Source organism: Pristiophorus japonicus, chromosome 16 (genome assembly GCF_044704955.1).
Source record: "Pristiophorus japonicus isolate sPriJap1 chromosome 16, sPriJap1.hap1, whole genome shotgun sequence".
NCBI classification, from domain to species: Eukaryota; Metazoa; Chordata; class Chondrichthyes; family Pristiophoridae; genus Pristiophorus; species Pristiophorus japonicus.
Window position 1 is genome coordinate 18,938,592 of NC_091992.1, and position 19,756 is coordinate 18,958,347.

The following is a 19,756-nucleotide window of genomic DNA, read 5'->3' on the forward strand; positions in this document are numbered from 1 at the left end:
TTGTATTGGATGGGGCGGGGGGGCAAAGCCCATCATTGTATTGGATGGGGGGGGGGGATGCACCAGCTGGAATACTGAATAGAAGGGATCAAATCCTTGCACAGTGCATCACCCAAGCCTGCATAGGTTAATGGAGTTAACAGTGTACCATGGGGCTGGATAAAGTAGAGTGGGGACGTGGCTCGCGTGGAACATAAAAACTGACATCGATCTGTTGGACCGAATGGTCTATTTTGTGCTGTATATGACATGTGATATCAAACCTAGGATCTATCCTTGCTCCCCGCCCCCCCCCCCCCCCCCCCCCCCGCTGTTACCCATCTACATGTTGTCCCTGGGCGACATCATCCGACAACACCGCGTCAGTTTCCACGTGTACACTGACGATACTCAGCCCCACCTCACCATCACTTCTCTCGACCCCCTCCACGGTCTCTAAATTATCAGACTGCTTGTCCGATACCCAGTTCGTCATAACCAAAAATTTTCTCCAATTAAATATTGGGGAACCCCATTGTTTTCGGTCCCCGCCACAAACTCCATTCTCTAGCCACTGACTCCATCGCCAACATCTGTCTGAGGCTCAACCAGATTGTTTGCAACCTTCGTGTCACATTTGACCCTGAAATGGACATCCCTGATTATAATTGCTCAACCATTGATAGGCCATGCCTTCTGTTGCCTATGCCCTAAGCTCTGGAACTCTCTCCCTAAACCTCTCCGCCTCCTTTTACCCTCTTTCCTCCTTTAAGACACTCCTTAAAACCTATCTCTTTGACCAAGCTTTTAGTCATCTGCCCTAATTCCTCATGTGACTCAGAGTCACATTTTTTTGTCTTGTAACACTCCTGTGAAGCGCCTTGGGACGTTTCACTACGTCAAAGGCGCTATATAAATCCAAGTTGTTGTTGGGCATCCGAAAGCTTTTGGGTTTGGGTGGGAAATGCAGCTGATGTAAATTGTTGCCGTTGCAAATATTCTCTCTTCTCCACATCACCCCCCCCCCCCCCCTCAGTCTGCGCCGTAATATATTTTTTTATTCTCTTGCCTTCTCTGCTATGCAGCAAACTGTAGTCAGATGTATTCCACTCTTTAATGAGACCCAGCAGGCGTCGTGTGGCTGCAGCCCAGAAACTGGATGAATGTAGCTCTCTGAGATGGCTCCCCCTGACTTGTGAGCCAGTGAAGGGGTTGGTGTTCCTCGAGTTCGGGAGCCAGAACCCACATGACTTGACCGGCAGCCAAACTCTGAGCAGATTCATCGCTGCGAAGCTGTCAATAATGCCGTTTTAACTGTGCAGCTTTTAATTTCTGTTTGGCTGTTGTATTCGTTTTTACCTCCGGTTTTGTTTATGCCAAGTATATTTATAGTACGATTAATTACATGTCAAGAGTTCAAATGGTGTGATGAAGATGTCGGCCTTCATGTATTGTGTCCGGATTCAGAAATGGAGCTCTGACTTCCCACCAGCTTTGTGCTGTTACAGATTCACTGTGTAGCCCTGTGGTTCTGGCTTTATCTACAATGCTGACAGAAAAACATCCAAGTATCGTGCTGGGCAAAGCTCTCAGTGTGACGACATGGGTATTTTATCTTGCCAGCCTTTAAAGTTCTTGGAATTGCTCGGCATTGTCAGCCGTGGCTCAGTGGGTAACACACTCGCCTCCGAGTCAAAAGGTTGTGGGTTCAAGTCCCACTCCTGAGACTTGAGCGCACAAATCTAGGCTGACACTTCAGTGCAGTGCTGAGGGAGCTCCGCTACACTGTCAGACGTGCCGTCTTTCAGATGAGATGTTAAACTGAGGCCCCGTCTGCTCTCTCAAGTGGATGTAAAAGATCGATTTCGAAGAAGAGCAGGGGAATTATCACCGGTATCCTGGCCAATATTTATCCCTCAATCAACAGAACAAAAAGCAGATTTATCTGGTCATTATCACATTGCTGTTTGTGGGAGCTTGCTTGTGCGCAAATTGGCTGCCACGTTTCCCACATTACAACAGTGACTACACTCCAAAAGTACTTCATTGGCTGTAAAGTGCTTTGAGACGTCCAGTAGTCGTGAAAGGCGCTATATAAATCCAAGTCTTTCTTGCACTGATTCTGTGCATACACTTGGGCTATGCTGCATGGTGGTCGACTGGCTGTCCTACAACCAGTGCTTGTGAAGTTGCCTCTGAAAAGTGAGGCACTGCCGTGAGACGGAGTGCAAATGAAGCAAACTTGCATGCTGCGCCAGGAGAGCCTGGAGCTGGGGAATGAAGTGCAATTGGGGTTCGGCCGCATAGTGGTCATGTTACTGGGCGAGTAATCCAGAGGCCTGGCTTAATCCAGAGACACGCGTTCAAGTCCCACCATGGCAGCTGGGGAATTTAAATTCAAAATAATTAAATTAAAAATCTGGAATAAAAAGCCGGTATCCATAAAGGTAACCATTAAACTACCAGATTGTTGTAAAAACCCCATCTGGTTCACCTAATGTCCTTTCAGGAAGGAAATCTGCCGTCCTTACCCGGTCTGGCCTATATGTGACTCCAGACACACAGCAATGTGGTTGATTCTTAACTGCCCTCTGAAATGGCTGAGTGAGCCACTCAGTTGTATTCAAGAACGGGGCTTATCCAGGGCAATTAGGGATGGGCAATAAATGCTGGCCTTGCCAGTGACGTCCACATCCCATGAATGAATTTTTTAAGAAATTGGGTTTCATTTGTCAGCATTCAATTGGGCTTGAACTCTCAAACTACCAACTGCTCAGGTAAACACTGAATGATTATTTCAGCCAGAACCCTGAGAACCCGGGAATACACAGGGCCGTAAAAGACCATTGAAATTACTGAAGTAAATTGGATAGAAGTTGCACTTGGTGTTGGAAGTTGCTTCGTTGACTAGCTCGGTGTACCTGAATGAGATGAGAAGGCTCCTTCTCTGTGTGATTATTTTTTCCATCCTTTTGCATTGGACACCCAACCCCGATCAGTGAAACCCTCCCTTGGCACAGGCCCCAAGTCCTTGTGTCTGTCGAGGCTTCGAATTGCAACCTTTTATTCTTTTCTGTTTAAATCAGGCACAGAACTGGTAATTCAGACCAGCTTTGCTGCACGAGCTTTAGGGACCACGCACAGACATTACAAATTTACATTTTGTGGTAGAACAGTATAAAGCTTAATTTGCACCAGGCTCAAATCTAAACCCATTCTGTACTGGTTCAATCCGAGTCCAGGTCGCTACAAGGACCAAGGATTAAGCAGCGGGAGCTGAGTTTCAATGATTCTGAAGCTTTTGCTCCAAAAATGCAGCATAAATTTGGTATTGGGCAAAGAGTTCCAACAAACACTCCTCACAGTCTTAATTGCTGAGCTTGCTTTCCTCTTCCCCAGTTGATGCATCATTCATCAGGGCAGCATTTGTTCTTCGAATTAGAGCAGGACATTAAGTCTTTTGAATTGCAACCTGTACAGCAGAATTGGATCATATCCTCAATATCTGGTGTATTAAATAAATAAGGGAAAAAGTACAAGTTCCTGGTGGGTCGGCCTGAAATATTACCTGGTTTCTTCAATATAGCTGCAGTCTGCTCTTCATAACGCTCAAACGTATTTATGTATATTTTATTAACAATAAATCTCTAGTCTTTGGGCTGGCCTATGCATTTTTATTGACTGTTTAGATGCTATCGATATATTGTAATGCCCAACAAATATCAATCATATTTCTGACATCTTTGCCTACTTTTTTATTCTCTGCCTCTCTCCCTGTGTCGCTGGAAGTGAGGGGACTTGTGCTGTAGTGCCATCTATCTGCTTATCCATGAACACAAACTTGTTGGCTCACTCAAATTGAAGGCTTTAACGGGCTAGGTCAAGGGATGGTGGGTGAAAGCACTGCCTGGTGCAGTACAGCACCATTTAGACCAGAAGGCCGTAGGTTCAATTCCGGGCCTGTGCTGAGTTCGATACCTTTTCTCTTCTCCCCTCCCCTCCGTCCCCCCCCCCCCCCCCCACCGAATGGCAATTGATAACATGACAAATAGTCTCAGAAATACCACCAACAATGTCTCCGCAAGATTCTACAAATCCCCTGGGAGGACAGATGCACCGACGTTAGCGTCCTCGACCAGGACAACTTCCCCAGCATCGAAGCACTGACCACACTTGATCAGCTCCGTTGGGCAAGCCACATTGTCCGCATGCGAGACACGAGACTCCCAAAGCAAGCGCTCTACTCGGAACTCCTTCACGGCAAACGAGCCAAAGGTGGGCAGAGGAAACGTTACAAGGACACCCTCAAAGCCTCCCTGATAAAGTGCGACATACCCACCGACACCTGGTAGGCCCTGGCCAAAGACCGCCCTAAGTGGAGGGAGTGCACCTGGGAGGGCGCTGAGCACCTCGAGTCTTGTCGTCGAGCATGCAGAAATCAAGTGCAGGCAGTGGAAAGAGCATGCAGCAAACCAGTCCCACCCACCCCTTCCCTCAACGGCTATCTGCCTGACCTGCAACAGGGACTGTGGCTCTCATATTGGACTGCTCAGCCACTGAAGAACTCTTAAGAGTGGAAGCAAGTCTTCCTCGATTCCGAGGTACTGCCTATGATGATGGAAGACTAGTCTTGCACTCGCCGTCTATGCTTGCTTATGAAAATTGATGCTGGGGCATGCACCAATGGGCTAGTACTCAAACCAAAGATAAGGTTGGGGTGGAGGAAGGGGGGGTGGGGGGAGGGGAGGAGATGTACTGTTTGCATTTTGAAAGCTGCAAGTCTGTAAGCAGCCATAAACATTGGCCAACTCTGTCACTTCTGAGAGAGATTTTTGATACCTCGTTAACAATTAATGTCTGATGAGAACAGTTCCACCAATCAGTCGAACAATTTATAATTGACATACATGTATGCGCATTCACACACAAACCCACCAGTAATTTGAGGCTGCATTTAAGTCAGATAATGAGTCAGTGAAAAAAAGAGATTGAGATAATGGTCCTTGAGGGGGAAAAACACACTTCACGTTGCAATTACATTCCCTCATTAAACGAGCATTACTCACTGTCCGCCCATTATTCCGAGCAGTCGCTTGCTTGTGGGCCACTTTCAGGAATGCTCTATCTCATTGCACTATGGAGTGGCAGTGGACAGCTCTGATCCTGAGGGTCCTCGCCACCTTCACTACCCCCGCCCCCCTCAAGTTACTCTCCTGCCCCCCTCAAGCTACTCTACCACCACCCGCCCCCCCCCCCCTCCCCGAGCTTCTCTACCCCCGCCACCCTCGAGCTTCTGACTTGCAGTGAGGGGTAGTTGGGTGGGCTTCCCACTTGTCCTGGATATTGTTGCCATTACCAGCCATCCACGTCTCCAGCGATTGAAGATTAATCTCTGGAGGAAAAATCATTGGGGCATGCACTTTTTTTTTTTTTTTTTGTTCCATTTTCTTTAAAGACTTCTGTGTATTAGTTATAAAAATATTGGAGATGCGAAAATAAAGCTGCTTGACTGATCATCCAGTTGAATAATGGAGAGTCTTTGAGGCCGTAATTCAGGCCTGCCAGAAACCTGCCGCACTTGCTGGGTTTTTTTTTAAGTGTAGGATGACCAATTTCGTTGTGCAGGCAGGAGGGATTCTCCGCCGCTGTCAGCAGCGGAGCGGTGATGATGTCATTGCGCCACCGCGTGTCACCGCGTATCTCCCCTCCTTTTTAAAGGGGGGAGAATTGGCAAATATTGAGGTTCGGCCCGGCCAAACCCCAGTGGCACAGTAGTCCGGTCGAAATGGAAGTCGGCCAACACAACAAAATGGCGGCCGTGGCCGTGAGCCCTTGCCTTTTATAAAAAAAAAAAAAATGGTCGCCATGCAGCCAGGGCTCAGAGACAATACTAGGTGCACCGACAGAGAAAGCTGTCTGGGGCATCACTTGGCGGGCATTCGATTTTTCGTCCTGAATTTCGCTGGTGGTGGGGGGTCCTGGCGGTGCACGCACTTCCGGTCGCTCGGCAGAAGTGGGGACTGCCAGAACCCCCCCCCAACACTGCTGAATTTGGCTGGCGGCGGCCATTGGATTCCGCCGGCTGTAACGGGCCTTATCGGGACCCTGAATTTCCGCCCCTTTTTTGTTTTCCAATTGGTGTGAGGTGGCAGTGCACTGTGAGGATGGACGTTGGGCAACCAATAGTGGGAGCGGGCCAGTGGAGGAAAGAGGTCATGTGATGAAACCTCCAGGAATATGTCCATCCAGAGTTGGCAACCCTACCTCTGCATGTTGAGATAAAGCACCTCTCTGAACAGGATTCCCGTTTCTGTCACTGGAGAGCCGAGGCGAGGAGAGAGAGAACAGGACCTGACCTTGGCTTCAGCATCTTCTGATGGCCAACAAAGGCCTGGAGACGGTGAGGATCAACTCGACCAAAGGCCAACAGTGATAGGGTGCTGGGTGGGGCATTGGGTACTATGGGTTTTAATGCCCTATGTGTATGGAGGTGTTCCCTGGTTTCACTCCTGAAAGGTCTGACTCTAACTTGTGGAACTTGATGGCGTTTTTGTGATGCGAGATTTTAACACTTATTGGATTACATTGAACTACCTTGTGAACAGACAATTATTTTTTTGCAAACTTTGCGCTGACTTTTAATGTAGGCGTCTCTGCTTGTCTGATTATATTCCAAGTGCTCTTCTAATTATATCCACCATCTCGTGATGTACGATCCTGTCGTGGAATTTTTCTTGATAAGGGAAAGTTAGAAAAATTGATTCTTCTGCCTTGAAAGGAGGCGATTCAGAAGGGGACATGACTGTACAATATACGAAGTGGAGCAGAAATGGTTTAATCCTGAGCAATATTTTACGTGAAAGCACTACTGCAGGATAAGAGAACCTATGTGCACACTGGTAAAAGGAAGATTCGCGTAAAGGGTGACCACTACCGGGGTAGGGTCGAGAAGACAAATCCCAAATTGTTCATGTTGAAAACTCTGGTGGGCTGAATGGAAAAGAAACGAAAGACTTGCATTTATATAGTGTCTTTCACGACCATCGGACGCCCCAAAGCGCTTTACAGCCTTCGAAGCACTTTTTGAAGTGTCGTCACTGTTGCAATGGACACTGTTGTCTGCACTGAGCTTTCACTTCTACTTTTCCAGTTAGTTTTAGAATAGTGTATTTAGATTCCCAGTTAAGTTGGAATTAATCGAAACATAGAAAATAGGTGCAGGAGTAGGCCATTCGGCCCTTCGAGCCTGCACCGCCATTCAATGAGTTCATGGCTGAACATGCAACTTCAGTACCCCATTCCTGCTTTCTCGCCATACCCCTTGATCCCCCTAGTAGTAAGGACTACATCTAACTCCTTTTTGAATATATTTAGTGAATTGGCCTCAACAACTTCCTGTGGTAGAGAATTCCACAGGTCCACCACTCTCTGGGTGAAGAAGTTTCTCCTCATCTCGGTCCTAAATGGCTTACCCCTTATCCTTAGACTGTGACCCCTGGTTCTGAACTTCCCCAACATTGGGAACATTCTTCCTGCATCTAACCTGTCTAAACCCGTCAGAATTTTAAACGTTTCTATGAGATCCCCTCTCATTCTTCTGAACTTCAGTGAATACAAGCCCAGTTGATCCAGTCTTTCTTGATATGTCAGCCCTGGAATCAGTCTGGTGAACCTTCGCTGCACTCCCTCAATAGCAAGAATGTCCTTCCTCAAGTTAGGAGACCAGAACTGTACACAATACTCCAGGTGTGGCCTCACCAAGGCCCTGTACAACTGTAGCAACACCTCCCTGGCCCTGTACTCAAATCCCCTCGCTATGAAGGCCAACATGCCATTTGCTTTCTTAACTGCCTGCTGTATCTGCATGCCAACCTTCAATGACTGATGTACCATGACACCCAGGTCTCGTTGCACCTCCCCTTTTCCTAATCTGTCACCATTCAGATAATAGTCTGTCTCTCTCTTTTTATCACCAAAGTGGATAACCTCACATTTATCCACATTATACTTCATCTGCCATGCATTTGCCCACTCACCTAACCTATCCAAGTCACTCTGCAGCCTCATAGCATCCTCTTCGCAGCTCACACTGCCACCCCAACTTAGTGTCATCTGCAAATTTGGAGATACTACATTTAATCCCCTCTAAATCATTAATGTACAATGTAAACAGCTGGGGCCCCAGCACAGAACCTTGCGGTACCCCACTAGTCACTGCCTGCCATTCTGAAAAGTACCCATTTACTCCTACTCTTTGCTTCCTGTCTGCCAACCAGTTCTCAATCCACGTCAGCACATTACCCCCAATCCCATGTGCTTTAACTTTGCACACTAATCTCTTGTGTGGGACCTTGTCGAAAGCCTTCTGAAAGTCCAGATACACCAACTGATATACCAACCATCAACTGGTTCTCCCTTGTCCACTCTACTGGAAACATCCTCAAAAAAAATTCCAGAAGATTTGTCAAGCATGATTTCCCTTTCACAAATCCATGCTGACTTGGACCTATCATGTCACCTCTTTCCAAATGCGCTGCTATGACATCCTTAATAATTGATTCCATCATTTTACCCACTACCGATGTCAGGCTGACCAGTCTATAATTCCCTGTTTCCCCTCTCCCTCCTTTTTTAAAAAAGTGGGGTTACATTGGCTACCCTCCACTCCATAGGAACTTTTGAAGTTCTAAACTGAGCCAGGAGACGATATAAGCTTTACAGGAAAAGGGGGAGGCCATTTGGCCCATTGTGCCTTTGCCAGCTCTGAGAGCTATCCACTTCATCCCATGTCCTTTCCTCAGGCCCTGTGTCTCTTGTTTTACCTTTTTCAATTATTTGTCCACTCTTTAAAATCTGAAATGCTTGTAATACTTTATCTGGACATTCAATGTCCCCACAACCCTCTGTGTCTGTTTTTAAAAAAAAAATCTATATATTTTCTTTTTTTGCCGATCTTAACTTGTGCGTTCCATTTGCCCTAAGGGTGAACTCTCAAATCTTACCCTGGTGTCATGCAGTGGTCTTCCATTTTAAACATTAAATTTAACCCAACCTGTATTTGCTATTTTGCTGTTTAATTCACCAGAGTTATTCTGAAAAAGGCTGTCTGGTCCAATAGACCTTATTTTATGATGAATTTTAACCCTGCCTAATTGTGTCTTTGAACTCATCAATACTGTTTGTTTCAACAGCTTTTTCCGGTAAATGATTTCACAAGCCTTGCTGCCTTTGTGTTTAAAAATGTTCTCTTACCTTTTGCTTTTTGCTCCCAACAGCCTCGTTATTAACCTGGTTGCCCTGGCAATTAATGCGCGTGTTGCTTGGAGTTTGTAACTCCAAAATAGCAGTTTTTATAAAGGGGTGCGGTTTGTTATATACGGACGGCAGATTTTGATGCAGCTTGTTCCAGGTGGTTGTGGTGGTTTTTAAGGTACTAATTTATAACACTGGGAGCAACAAAAATGTCACATTGAAGGAGATTTATTGGCAGCAATTGGAGACTATGTACAAAAAGTACCATCGATGGGATGTGTGACACCTTAAACCCGTTAAAAGCCATTGTTTCAGCTATGTGATACTGGGCATCCAAATAGATTTCACAGTCCAGGCACTCGGGGTTCCCTGCACAGTTATTAGAGCAACTCTCGTCCAAGGCAAACCAGCCGCGGGGTGTCAGCTGCTGAGAATACACAGCATGGGATCATGGTGGGATATGACTCACGGGACCAAAAGGCAAGCCCGACTTTCATGTAACAGATGGCTTGCACATTTACTACACGTGGCAGAGGATTTAAAAACCCTGGCACTACAACACGACGTGACTGTTTCATTCAATCTGTGTGTGGGGAAACAGCTATCTTATTGGTCAGGCAGCAAGCAGTGAGACTGCCCTGCTACTGACGTTACATCTGAGGCTCTGTTGCTGGCTTCCAGCTCTGGATAGAATTATTCCACTGCGCAAATCTTTCAGGTCAAAATGCTTCATTTTAAAATAAGGGTTTGCAAAAAAAAAAAAATTAAACATGCCATAACTGTTCCACTCTGAAGACCTCTTTTTTTTTTTCTTGTTGGAATATAACAACTTGCATTTATATAGTGCCTTTAACATAGTAAAATGACCCAAGGTGCTTCACTGATACAATTTGACACCGAGCCACATGATACTGAGACAGCTGACCAAAAGCTTAGTCAAAGACATGAGTTTTAATATCTCCTTCCGTGGCTCGGTGTTCGAATTGTTTTTACTGATGTCTCTCTTGTTAAGCGCCTTTTGGCGCTTTGCTACGTTGAATGCACAACTTCCAGTTATAGAACTCAATCACTGATTTTTGGTGAGTTTGTTTATCTTGGTCTGGGGAGCAGTGGACCACTGCAATGGATGTGACCCTGGCCTAGGTTTTGCCACTGGAAAAAAAATGTTTTAATAGGACTTTGCTTACTTATAATTCTTGCCCCCACCCCCCACCCCAAACTAGTTTTGTTTGCTGGTTGAATCTATTATTAATAATCCACCCTTTTTCACAAGAAGCTGTTGATTCATTGAGGTTAAGCTTAATCTTCTTGCTTTGCAGATCTATCCCGATCCCGAGCTGGAAGCGCAGATCCTCGCCCTGGTCATTCGCTGCATTCACAGTGAGGAAGGCTGCAGATGGACGGGGCAGATTAAACAGCTGCAGGTAAATCCTTCAATCCTTCTACCTTGCTGTGGAACAGACACTGATGCTGCACTGGACCCCGCTCTATAAAATACGCTATTGAACTTTTCTTTTAATTGAAGAAACTCGCTGGATATTGTCAATGCTGGGCAATTGGCAATTGTCCAAACTGGGCAAATGTTCATCAGTTGCTGCTGGGTAACAGAAGCACAGGTTAATTACAGAGGGAAAACTCTTGGCCCTCTGCCTCAGCAATACTCTAACTCAAGTTCATCTCCCACCCTCCCTCCACCTTGCAGTCTGTTTTTTACACCAGCGTTCCTGGATTTCTCATTGGATTTGATATTGGGAATTTGTGCCAAACCTCTGGGAGCTGGAGTGAGATTGTCCAAGCCCATTTTACCTGGGCCTCTCATCAATTGGAAGTTTTGTCATCTCTCTCTCTGGCTCTCGTGCTCTGCTGGGTTACAGTGGCACTGATGCTGGGTGCCCTTTGGTACATCAGCCAAGGGACCATTATCCACGTGTGAGCTTTGATGGTGAGCATCAGTAGGCTATTCAATTGTAAGGGAATGATAGCCAAGCTCAAGTCTGCACATATGCACTTCCAGAGGAGTCGTTGGATAGCAATCCTGAGTAGGAACCCTGCATGTCTTCTCACTTATTTTAACCCCCCAGCCGCCCATATATAGCCCATTTCAGTGGCCTGCTAACAGCACCGATTAGCAATCAAATATGGTCCCACCTTGTTCTGACTGGCTCAGCTACTAACTGGGTTAAACTCACTGAATCATTTAGGGATGCACACTTTTTTTGAGTGACCGTTGCCCGATTTTTGTTTTCTGACTTGCGCTTACATTTTCCAGCCCCATCTTTCGACATGCCCGTTCAATGTGATACCTTGCCCAAACCGTTGCACGATCAAGCTGAGCAGAAGGGATCTGGCTGAACACCTGCAGCACGATTGCCCGAAGCGCCGCGTTAAGTGTGAATACTGTGGCAATGACTTCACTGGAGAAGGCTATGAGGTGAGGACCCTCGTTGTCCGATAGAATGTGCTGACCAGCTGCAGGGGTGGCTACAGTGACACTGTTTTAGCCACATGCACTAACTATAGCAGGATATACACCTCTGGGTAACGCAAGTAAAAGTACGTACGTATGTATATTTACTTAAACATCTACCACCATTCATTAACCATGAAGTAAAGTACTCGCAATGATCAAAAAACACTCGCATATTCTGAATTTTTTCTTACCCATTTCAACAGCACATGTACAAGCAAAAGAAAAGACAGACTCGCATTTATAAAGCACCTTTCATGACCACCGGACATCTGTGTTTTACAGCCAATGAAGTACTTTTGGAGTGTAGTCACTGCTGTAATTTGTGAAAGGTGGCGGCCAATTTGCACACAACAAGCTCCTACAAACAGCAATGTGATAATGACCAGATAATCAGTTTTTTTTTTGTGATGTTGATTGAGGCATCAATATTGGCCAGGACACCGGGGATAACCCCTTCTGCTCTTCAAAATAGTGCCATGGGATCTTTTTTTCGTCAACCTGAGAGCAGACGGGGCCTCGGTTTAACATCTCAACTGAAAGACGGCACCTCCGACAGTGCGCTGGAGTGTCAGCCTGGATTCATGTGATTCAGTCCCTGGAGTTGGACTTGAACCCACAACCTTCTGACTCTGGAAGGGGAGGCGAGTGTGCTACCCACTGAGTTACAGCTGACCGGTTAAAGCACACGTGTGAACGTGTATTGAGATAGTGTGCCCAATGCCAGTGTCTTGTCTATTGGCTAATCAGAAATGCAATTAGCCACATCTGGATTGCCAATTAGCCACAGGTGGCTAGCACCTAACGTTTTGAAGAGCACTGCCCTGAACCATACAGAGACGGAAGGAATTTGTGTGATTCGCGATGCCTCTTCTGTATATTCTAGCTGTCGGCTCAGATAAGATCGAGATTGATGCTCCATTCAGATGAAAGAAACTGCATAGATCCAGTGGAGAGTACATCATTCTCCGTGCTGGAATGATTAATCAACAATAGACCCTGTGGAGCTTTAGTCCCGGCGAGACAATTGAAGACCAAATGAATGTTTCAGTAACTCTCAAGGCACCCGCAAAAGAGCAAGCCATTTTTTCCCAATGTCCGTTGCTGTTATTCAAAGACGGTCTTAATGTTTTATTTTTTAAACGCCATTGCTCCTTCCCTCAGTTTAATTTATGATGAGGTATCTGTAATGGAGCTGGCCAATCCTCGGCTGACTGAAAACTATCCGCAACTGCTTTCCCTGCTCCAGTGCAGTGTGATTTTTTTTTTCTTCTGGATTAAGCTTTTGTTAAACCCTTGATCCAAATGTGTCCCAGTGTTCCTGTGGTGCCGTGCCTAATCACGTGTTCGTAACCTACATTAAAGGTGCACTCGGTGCAGCTGTGGGCCAGATGTTTCCAGACCTAACTCAGTGAGAGTAGAGAAGCAAGCTCATTGATCCAGATCATTCCCTCTTCAGTACAACTATGACCAAAGTGAACCCGTTTGTTTTGCTTTTGCAATCATTTAAACCCTCCTCTGACGAATGATTTTCTTTTTAAAAGGGGATTTTCCACTTCAGTGGTTAGTTGCAGAATCACTAGGTGCTCCTATTAGTGTTTCCACTGGTAGTAACCCTGCCCGTATGTGGCAGAGTGGTAAAGTAAATGAGATAGCATTAGCGTGCGGTCAGGCATGCCATTGTTCTGCCTGGCTTTGACCAGCAGAGATGATTGTTTAATTTGCGGACCTAACCAGACCTTTTCTGGCAAAAGCAATTTTAAAACAACTGAACGTGTCTGTGCCCGCTTGTTCAAATGCTGCAGAAGCTGCCTCGCCACTTGTGTGCTTTCTGAGGCTTTGCACATCTCATTTCAGCCAGCAGCTAGAGAAGGCTTTCATTGTATCAGTTGGGGGCTGGATTCTGAACCAGGACCTAAAAGGTGAAAGGCCTTTGTAGCATGGTGTCCTTTCTGATTTTTATCTCTCGCGCATGCCCTCTCATTCCCTTTCTCTTGTAATCGCTTGAAATGCAAAACCGTTGATTTTTGACAGTGTCAGCTGTGGCTCATTGGGTAGCACTCTCGCCTCTGAGTCAGAAGGTTGTGGCTTCAAGCCCCACCACAGGGACTTGAGCACATAAATCTGGCTGACACTGCAGTGAGTGGGTGCTGCACTGTCGGAGTTGCCGTCTTTCAGACGAGATGTTAAACTGAGGCCCCGTCTGCGCTCTCGGGTGGACGTAAAAGATCCCATGGCACTATTTTGAACAAGAGCAGGGGAGTTATCCCCGGGTGTCCTGACCAATGTTTATCCTTCAATCAACATAACAAAAACATTATCTGGTCATTATCACATTGCTATTTGTGGGAGCTTGCTGTGCACAAATTGGCTGCCGCATTTCCTATATTACAACAGTGACTACACTTCAAAATGTACTTCATTGGCTGTAAAGCGCTCTGGGACGTCTGGTGGTCGTGAAAGACGCTATATAAATACATGTCTGTCTTATTTTGTCAGGCACTTGGGGGTGGCTAGTCACGTGTTGAGCTGGGGATCATGGCAGTTGTACCATTTCACGGCCCTTGAACTGACCGAGAAAAAAATTGTTCTATTCACATAGTTCAACAGTTATCCACCTTTTAACAGTTGAACAGGAAAAGAGGTGATGGAGTTTGAAGTGGGCATTAGCCCTGTTAATGTTCGACAACAACAACAACCACTTGTATTTATATAGCGTCTTTAATGTAGTGAAACGTCTCAAGGTGCTTCACGCGGATTATGAGATGAATAATTTGGCACCGAGCTGCACCAGAAGAAATTAGCGCAGGTGACCAGTGGGATATGTTTTAAGGAGACTCTTGAAGGAGGAAAGAGACAGAGGAATTAAGGCAGGGAGTTCCAGAGCTTGGCGACTAAGGCAACAGAAGGCACGGCCACCGATGGTTGAGCGATTTATAATCTAGGATGCTCAGGAGGGCAGAATCAGAGGAGTGCAGATATCTCTGGCTGTGGGTCTGGAGGAGATTACAGAGCGAGGGAGGGGCGAGACCATGGAGAGATTTGAGAATTTTGCTTAACCGATAGCCAATGTAGGTCAGCGAGCACAGGGGTGATGGCTGTTCGAATGGAAGCGCTCCTTTCTCCGGTTACATTGTTGAATTTGGCGCTGAGTTAGATTCTCGGCGTGCTCTCTTGTTTTTTTTTGTAGTACTGAGATTGCACTCGTGGTTACTTTCTCCCACAGAACCACCAGGGAATTTGCCCTCAGGAGAGCGTGTACTGTGAAAACAAATGCGGGGCCAGAATGATGCGCCGCCTGCTGTCACAGCATTGCCTTACGGACTGTCCCAAACGCACACAGCCCTGCAAGTTCTGCGGCAAGGAGTTTGTGTTTGACACGATACAGGTTGGTTCCCTCGACTTTGCTAGACCAAAGAGCAGCACTCAGAGTCTTGGGGTGAATGATGCTGACATTAGCGAATGATTTTACAGTTATTTGATGCCTTTTCTTAAGATACATGGATTCATCTCATGGTTGCTGGATGTGCTTTTCAGAAAGGCACGAGTCCAACATAACCTTGAATTAAATATAGATTGCGAGATAAATGTCATTTAGACAACAACATGCTCTGGTGGAAATTGGTGTTCTATAGCTCCTCAGACGGGTGCAGATCAGTAAGACTCGGGATCAGTTATTCATAGAATTATAGAATAGTTACAGCACAGAAGGAGGCCGTTCGGCCTGCTGAGCCCGTGCCGGCTCTCTCTGCAAGACCAAATCATCTAGTCCCACTTACCCCCACCCTTTCCCCGTAGCCCTGCAAAGTTATTTCCTCCACGTGCTTATCCAACTCCATTTTGAAAGCCACGATTGAATCTGCTTCCACCGCCATGGTATTGGCACATGTTGAGTTACCTAATTGGACGGCATCGATTGACAATGGAGCTCCTGGGCCGGAGTGGAGGAGGGGGAGTATCCAGGGTTCCCTCTCGTGATTGGTTCCTGCTGAAAAATGAGTCTGTGGACGTCTGGTGGGGGCAGGCTGTGATGCCCATCATGGTAAAATAGGCTGTCAACACTCACTGTCTAGAGGAGAGAGAGAATAGAAGAGTAGAGGTCCATAATGGTGCAGTGTACGATGGACTGGGTGGTGGGGGGGGGGGGGGGAGATGGGGAATCATGACGTTGGCCATACTGAGTCCCCATGGTTAGTCAGACCAGCAGGGCACACTGTAAGGGGCAGGACACTTCCCTGCCTATACCCAGGGAGTGAGCAACAGAGGTATGAGGGCAGATCACTTGCTCTGACCGCATTACAGGTAGTATGTAGATCAACAACTGTATAGACTGCCCTAAGTGGAGGAAGAGCATCCGGGAGGGCGCTGAGCACCTCGGGTCTCGTCGCCGAGAGCATGCAGAAACCAAGCGCAGGCAGCGGAAGGAGCGTACGGCAAACCAGATTCCCCACCCACACTTTCCTTCAACCACTGTCTGTCCCACCTGTGACAGACTGTAGTTCCTGTATTGGACTGTTGAGTCACCCAAGAACTCACTTTTAGAGTGGAAGCAAGTCTTCCTCTATTATGAGAGACTGCCTATGATGGAGAGGAGAGGGGGGGGGGGGGAGAAATAATTCCTAATTGATTATGCCTGATTTTTTGCCTTTAATCTTTTTGAACAGAACCACCAGTATCAGTGCCCACGGTACCCGGTATCCTGCCCCAACCAATGCGGAGTGTCAAACATTGCCAGGGAAGATCTTGCCAAGCACCTGAAAGACAACTGCAACACAGCCATGGTACTTTGTCCCTTCAAAGATGCAGGCTGCAAACACAGGGTGAGAACTCGAGAACCCTTGATTTAAGGGCCCACAAACACTTTGGACGTTGCCGACCATGCAGCAGGTTTTCTCTCTGAAGAATGTCTGTACAATTTGCTCTTGCTGGAGAAACTCTCCTTCCTATCACTTTCTCCATTTCAGCTTTCACTCCCATCTATCTGCATGAGCAGAAGCTATTTTTAGACTGATGGATTTTTTTTTTTTTACACAGCCTTTGCTATAATTAAATGGAGATGAACAATTTCAGTTTGAAACCAGATAACTCCAACCTCAATTCAATGATTCAATTACAACTGTTTTATAGAACGTTGTAATTCTTTTTGTGCCTTTTAATGCTGCAGAATTGAACTGTCTCCCATGTTGGATACCCCAACCCCAAGTTGTTCCTCTGCCCCCCTCCACCCCACCTCCACCCCCTGTCCACGATCAATCCCTCAGCCCAGCACAAGTATGCTTTCCGTTGGCGCCTGATTAGATCTGAAATATACCCAGCCGTATGTCTGGGTTTGGTGTGTGAGAGGGGTGGTTGTGAAGGGGGGAGGAGGGGGGGATGTGAAGGGGGAGGAGGGGGGGATGTGAAGGGGGAGGAGGGGGGGATGTGAAGGGGGAGGAGGGGGGGATGTGAAGGGGGAGGAGGGGGGGATGTGAAGGGGGAGGAGGGGGGGATGTGAAGGGGGAGGAGGGGGGGATGTGAAGGGGGAGGAGGGGGGGATGTGAAGGGGGAGGAGGGGGGGATGTGAAGGGGGAGGAGGGGGGGATGTGAAGGGGGAGGAGGGGGGGATGTGAAGGGGGAGGAGGGGGGGATGTGAAGGGGGAGGAGGGGGGGATGTGAAGGGGGAGGAGGGGGGGATGTGAAGGGGGAGGAGGGGGGGATGTGAAGGGGGAGGAGGGGGGGATGTGAAGGGGGAGGAGGGGGGGATGTGAAGGGGGAGGAGGGGGGGATGTGAAGGGGGAGGAGGGGGGGATGTGAAGGGGGAGGAGGGGGGGATGTGAAGGGGGAGGAGGGGGGGATGTGAAGGGGGAGGAGGGGGGGATGTGAAGGGGGAGGAGGGGGGGATGTGAAGGGGGAGGAGGGGGGGATGTGAAGGGGGAGGAGGGGGGGATGTGAAGGGGGAGGAGGGGGGGATGTGAAGGGGGAGGAGGGGGGGATGTGAAGGGGAGGAGGGGGGGATGTGAAGGGGGAGGAGGGGGGGATGTGAAGGGGGAGGAGGGGGGGATGTGAAGGGGGAGGAGGGGGGGATGTGAAGGGGGAGGAGGGGGGGATGTGAAGGGGGAGGAGGGGGGGATGTGAAGGGGGAGGAGGGGGGGATGTGAAGGGGGAGGAGGGGGGGATGTGAAGGGGGAGGAGGGGGGGATGTGAAGGGGGAGGAGGGGGGGATGTGAAGGGGGAGGAGGGGGGGATGTGGAGGGGGGAGGAGGGGGGGATGTGGAGGGGGGGATGTGAAGGGGGAGGAGGGGGGGATGTGAAGGGGGGAGGGGGGGTGAAGGAGGGATGCGGGAGGGGGGAGGATGATGGGGGAGGGGGTGAAGGAGGGATGCGGGAGGGGGGAGGAGGAGGGGTGAAGGAGGATGCGGGAGGGGTGGGGGAGGTGGGGAGGGAGGAGGAGAGGGGGGAGGAGTAATGAGGAGAGATGAGACGGGAGCGGTAGCAAGGAGAGAGGAAGGGAGTTGTGCGGAGGCGGGTGCGCGGTGAGAAGATGGAGTTGGGTGCTACTGCTGGTCTTCAAAGACGTTTCCCTGGGTCTATTGGTCAGCTGAGAAATGGATTTCCCTGGCCATAAGTCTTGGTTGCTGGCTGCCCCTGTACAGATCGTCCAATCTGGAAAGGCTGCCAGGAGTAGCCGATGCCGCCCAATATTGTTCGGATATTGCCCAGGCCCGGGGGTGTGCTCAGTGGATTCTCGGCCAAGTGACTTCTGATGTCACCCCATGCCGATTCGCGATCTATTTACATGCTGCCGCCTGTTTGGGACAGGAGCTTCTGGCCCGTGCCGGGGACGCCCATGTTTCGAGCACAAACCGGGCGGAGCCTCAGCTGTCGTTACCGGTCTCAGCCCCTTTTCACACTTCTGGCGCTTCAAACTGGGGGTGTGTGGGAACTTTTAGGCAGAGGCAAAAGTTTGATTTGCCTTGAGCCCCCCACAAGTATCGGCATCAAGCTCCCTCCCCCCCCCCCCCCCCCCCAAGTATCTGCATCGAGCCCCCTCTGACCAGATAGCGTTGCAATTGGTCATCTTTTTATTTAAAGAAAATCGCCGCCTTTCACACATGCTTTGCCATAAGAATTCTTGTGTTTTCAATCTGTTCACAAGCTGAAATTCTGTTCAACTCCGGGCTGCGACATCGTCAAGGTTACGCAGTCTGAAACTGTTAATTTATTTGGTGGAAATTTTATAAGTGCTGCTCAAGTGAACACGACCTACAATCAGTCATGTGTGTAATGGGGTTGTCAAAGTTCATGGCTGACTGCACGAGAGGAAAAGCTTGTCTTGATAAACTAAGGGTCGGGGGAGAGGCTGCTCATTGATGCTATAAATTCCATTGCCTCCTGACCAGGGGCCAGCGACAAGTGACAGAGTCACCAGTCTCCGATCACCGATCAGTGTTCAAATTAGCAGAGTAAAGGAAGACATATCAATGGCTCAGTGTCGACTTTTCTCTGCGTGTTAAAAATGGAAAATTGATTTCTCAGTGCCAGATGTTGGTACAAATATTGGACTTGAGCTGTATACCATGGTATTATAACCAAAAGAAGAATTGCGTTAAAGACCTTTATTTATATTTTTTCAAATGACATCAGGATGGTGATACTTAAATTGAAGTATTCTTCTTTTCCAGTTGTTGAATAGGGAGGGGTGCTCAGCTAAAAATTATTCACCAAATATAAATGAGCTTCAAGAACATAAATAGGAGCAGGAGTCGGCCATTTGGCCCCTCGCGCCTACCCCGCCATTCAATGAGATCGTGGCTGATCTTCTACCGCAACTCCACTTTCCCGCACTATCCCCATATCGCTTGATTCCCTTAATGTTCAAAAATCTATCGACCTCTGTCTTGAATATATTCAATGACTGAGCCTCCACAGCCCTCTGGGGTAGAGAATTTAAGCAAGAGATTCCCGTATGATTTGGTTGGTAAGTGCCTTACCCGTGTGGAACCGAACCACACAGACTAGGAAGGTCCCTGAGCTACATTATGTTAGCTGATCTCCGCCAAGGTCACAACTGCCCTAGCT

General features: G+C 47.9%; 1 protein-coding gene across 3 annotated transcripts in view; it reads left to right on the plus strand.

The window, feature by feature from the left end:
• Positions 1-19,756, plus strand: part of traf4b (tnf receptor-associated factor 4b) — a 113,503-nt gene that overhangs the window by 90,875 nt on the left and 2,872 nt on the right. For all 3 annotated transcript variants that reach the window (XM_070858071.1, XM_070858072.1, XM_070858073.1), the window contains exons 3-6: positions 10,551-10,655; positions 11,501-11,662; positions 14,925-15,086; positions 16,363-16,518. In XM_070858071.1, the coding sequence (XP_070714172.1) occupies positions 10,551-10,655; positions 11,501-11,662; positions 14,925-15,086; positions 16,363-16,518 (585 nt within the window). The remainder of the gene's footprint in view (positions 1-10,550; positions 10,656-11,500; positions 11,663-14,924; positions 15,087-16,362; positions 16,519-19,756) is intronic.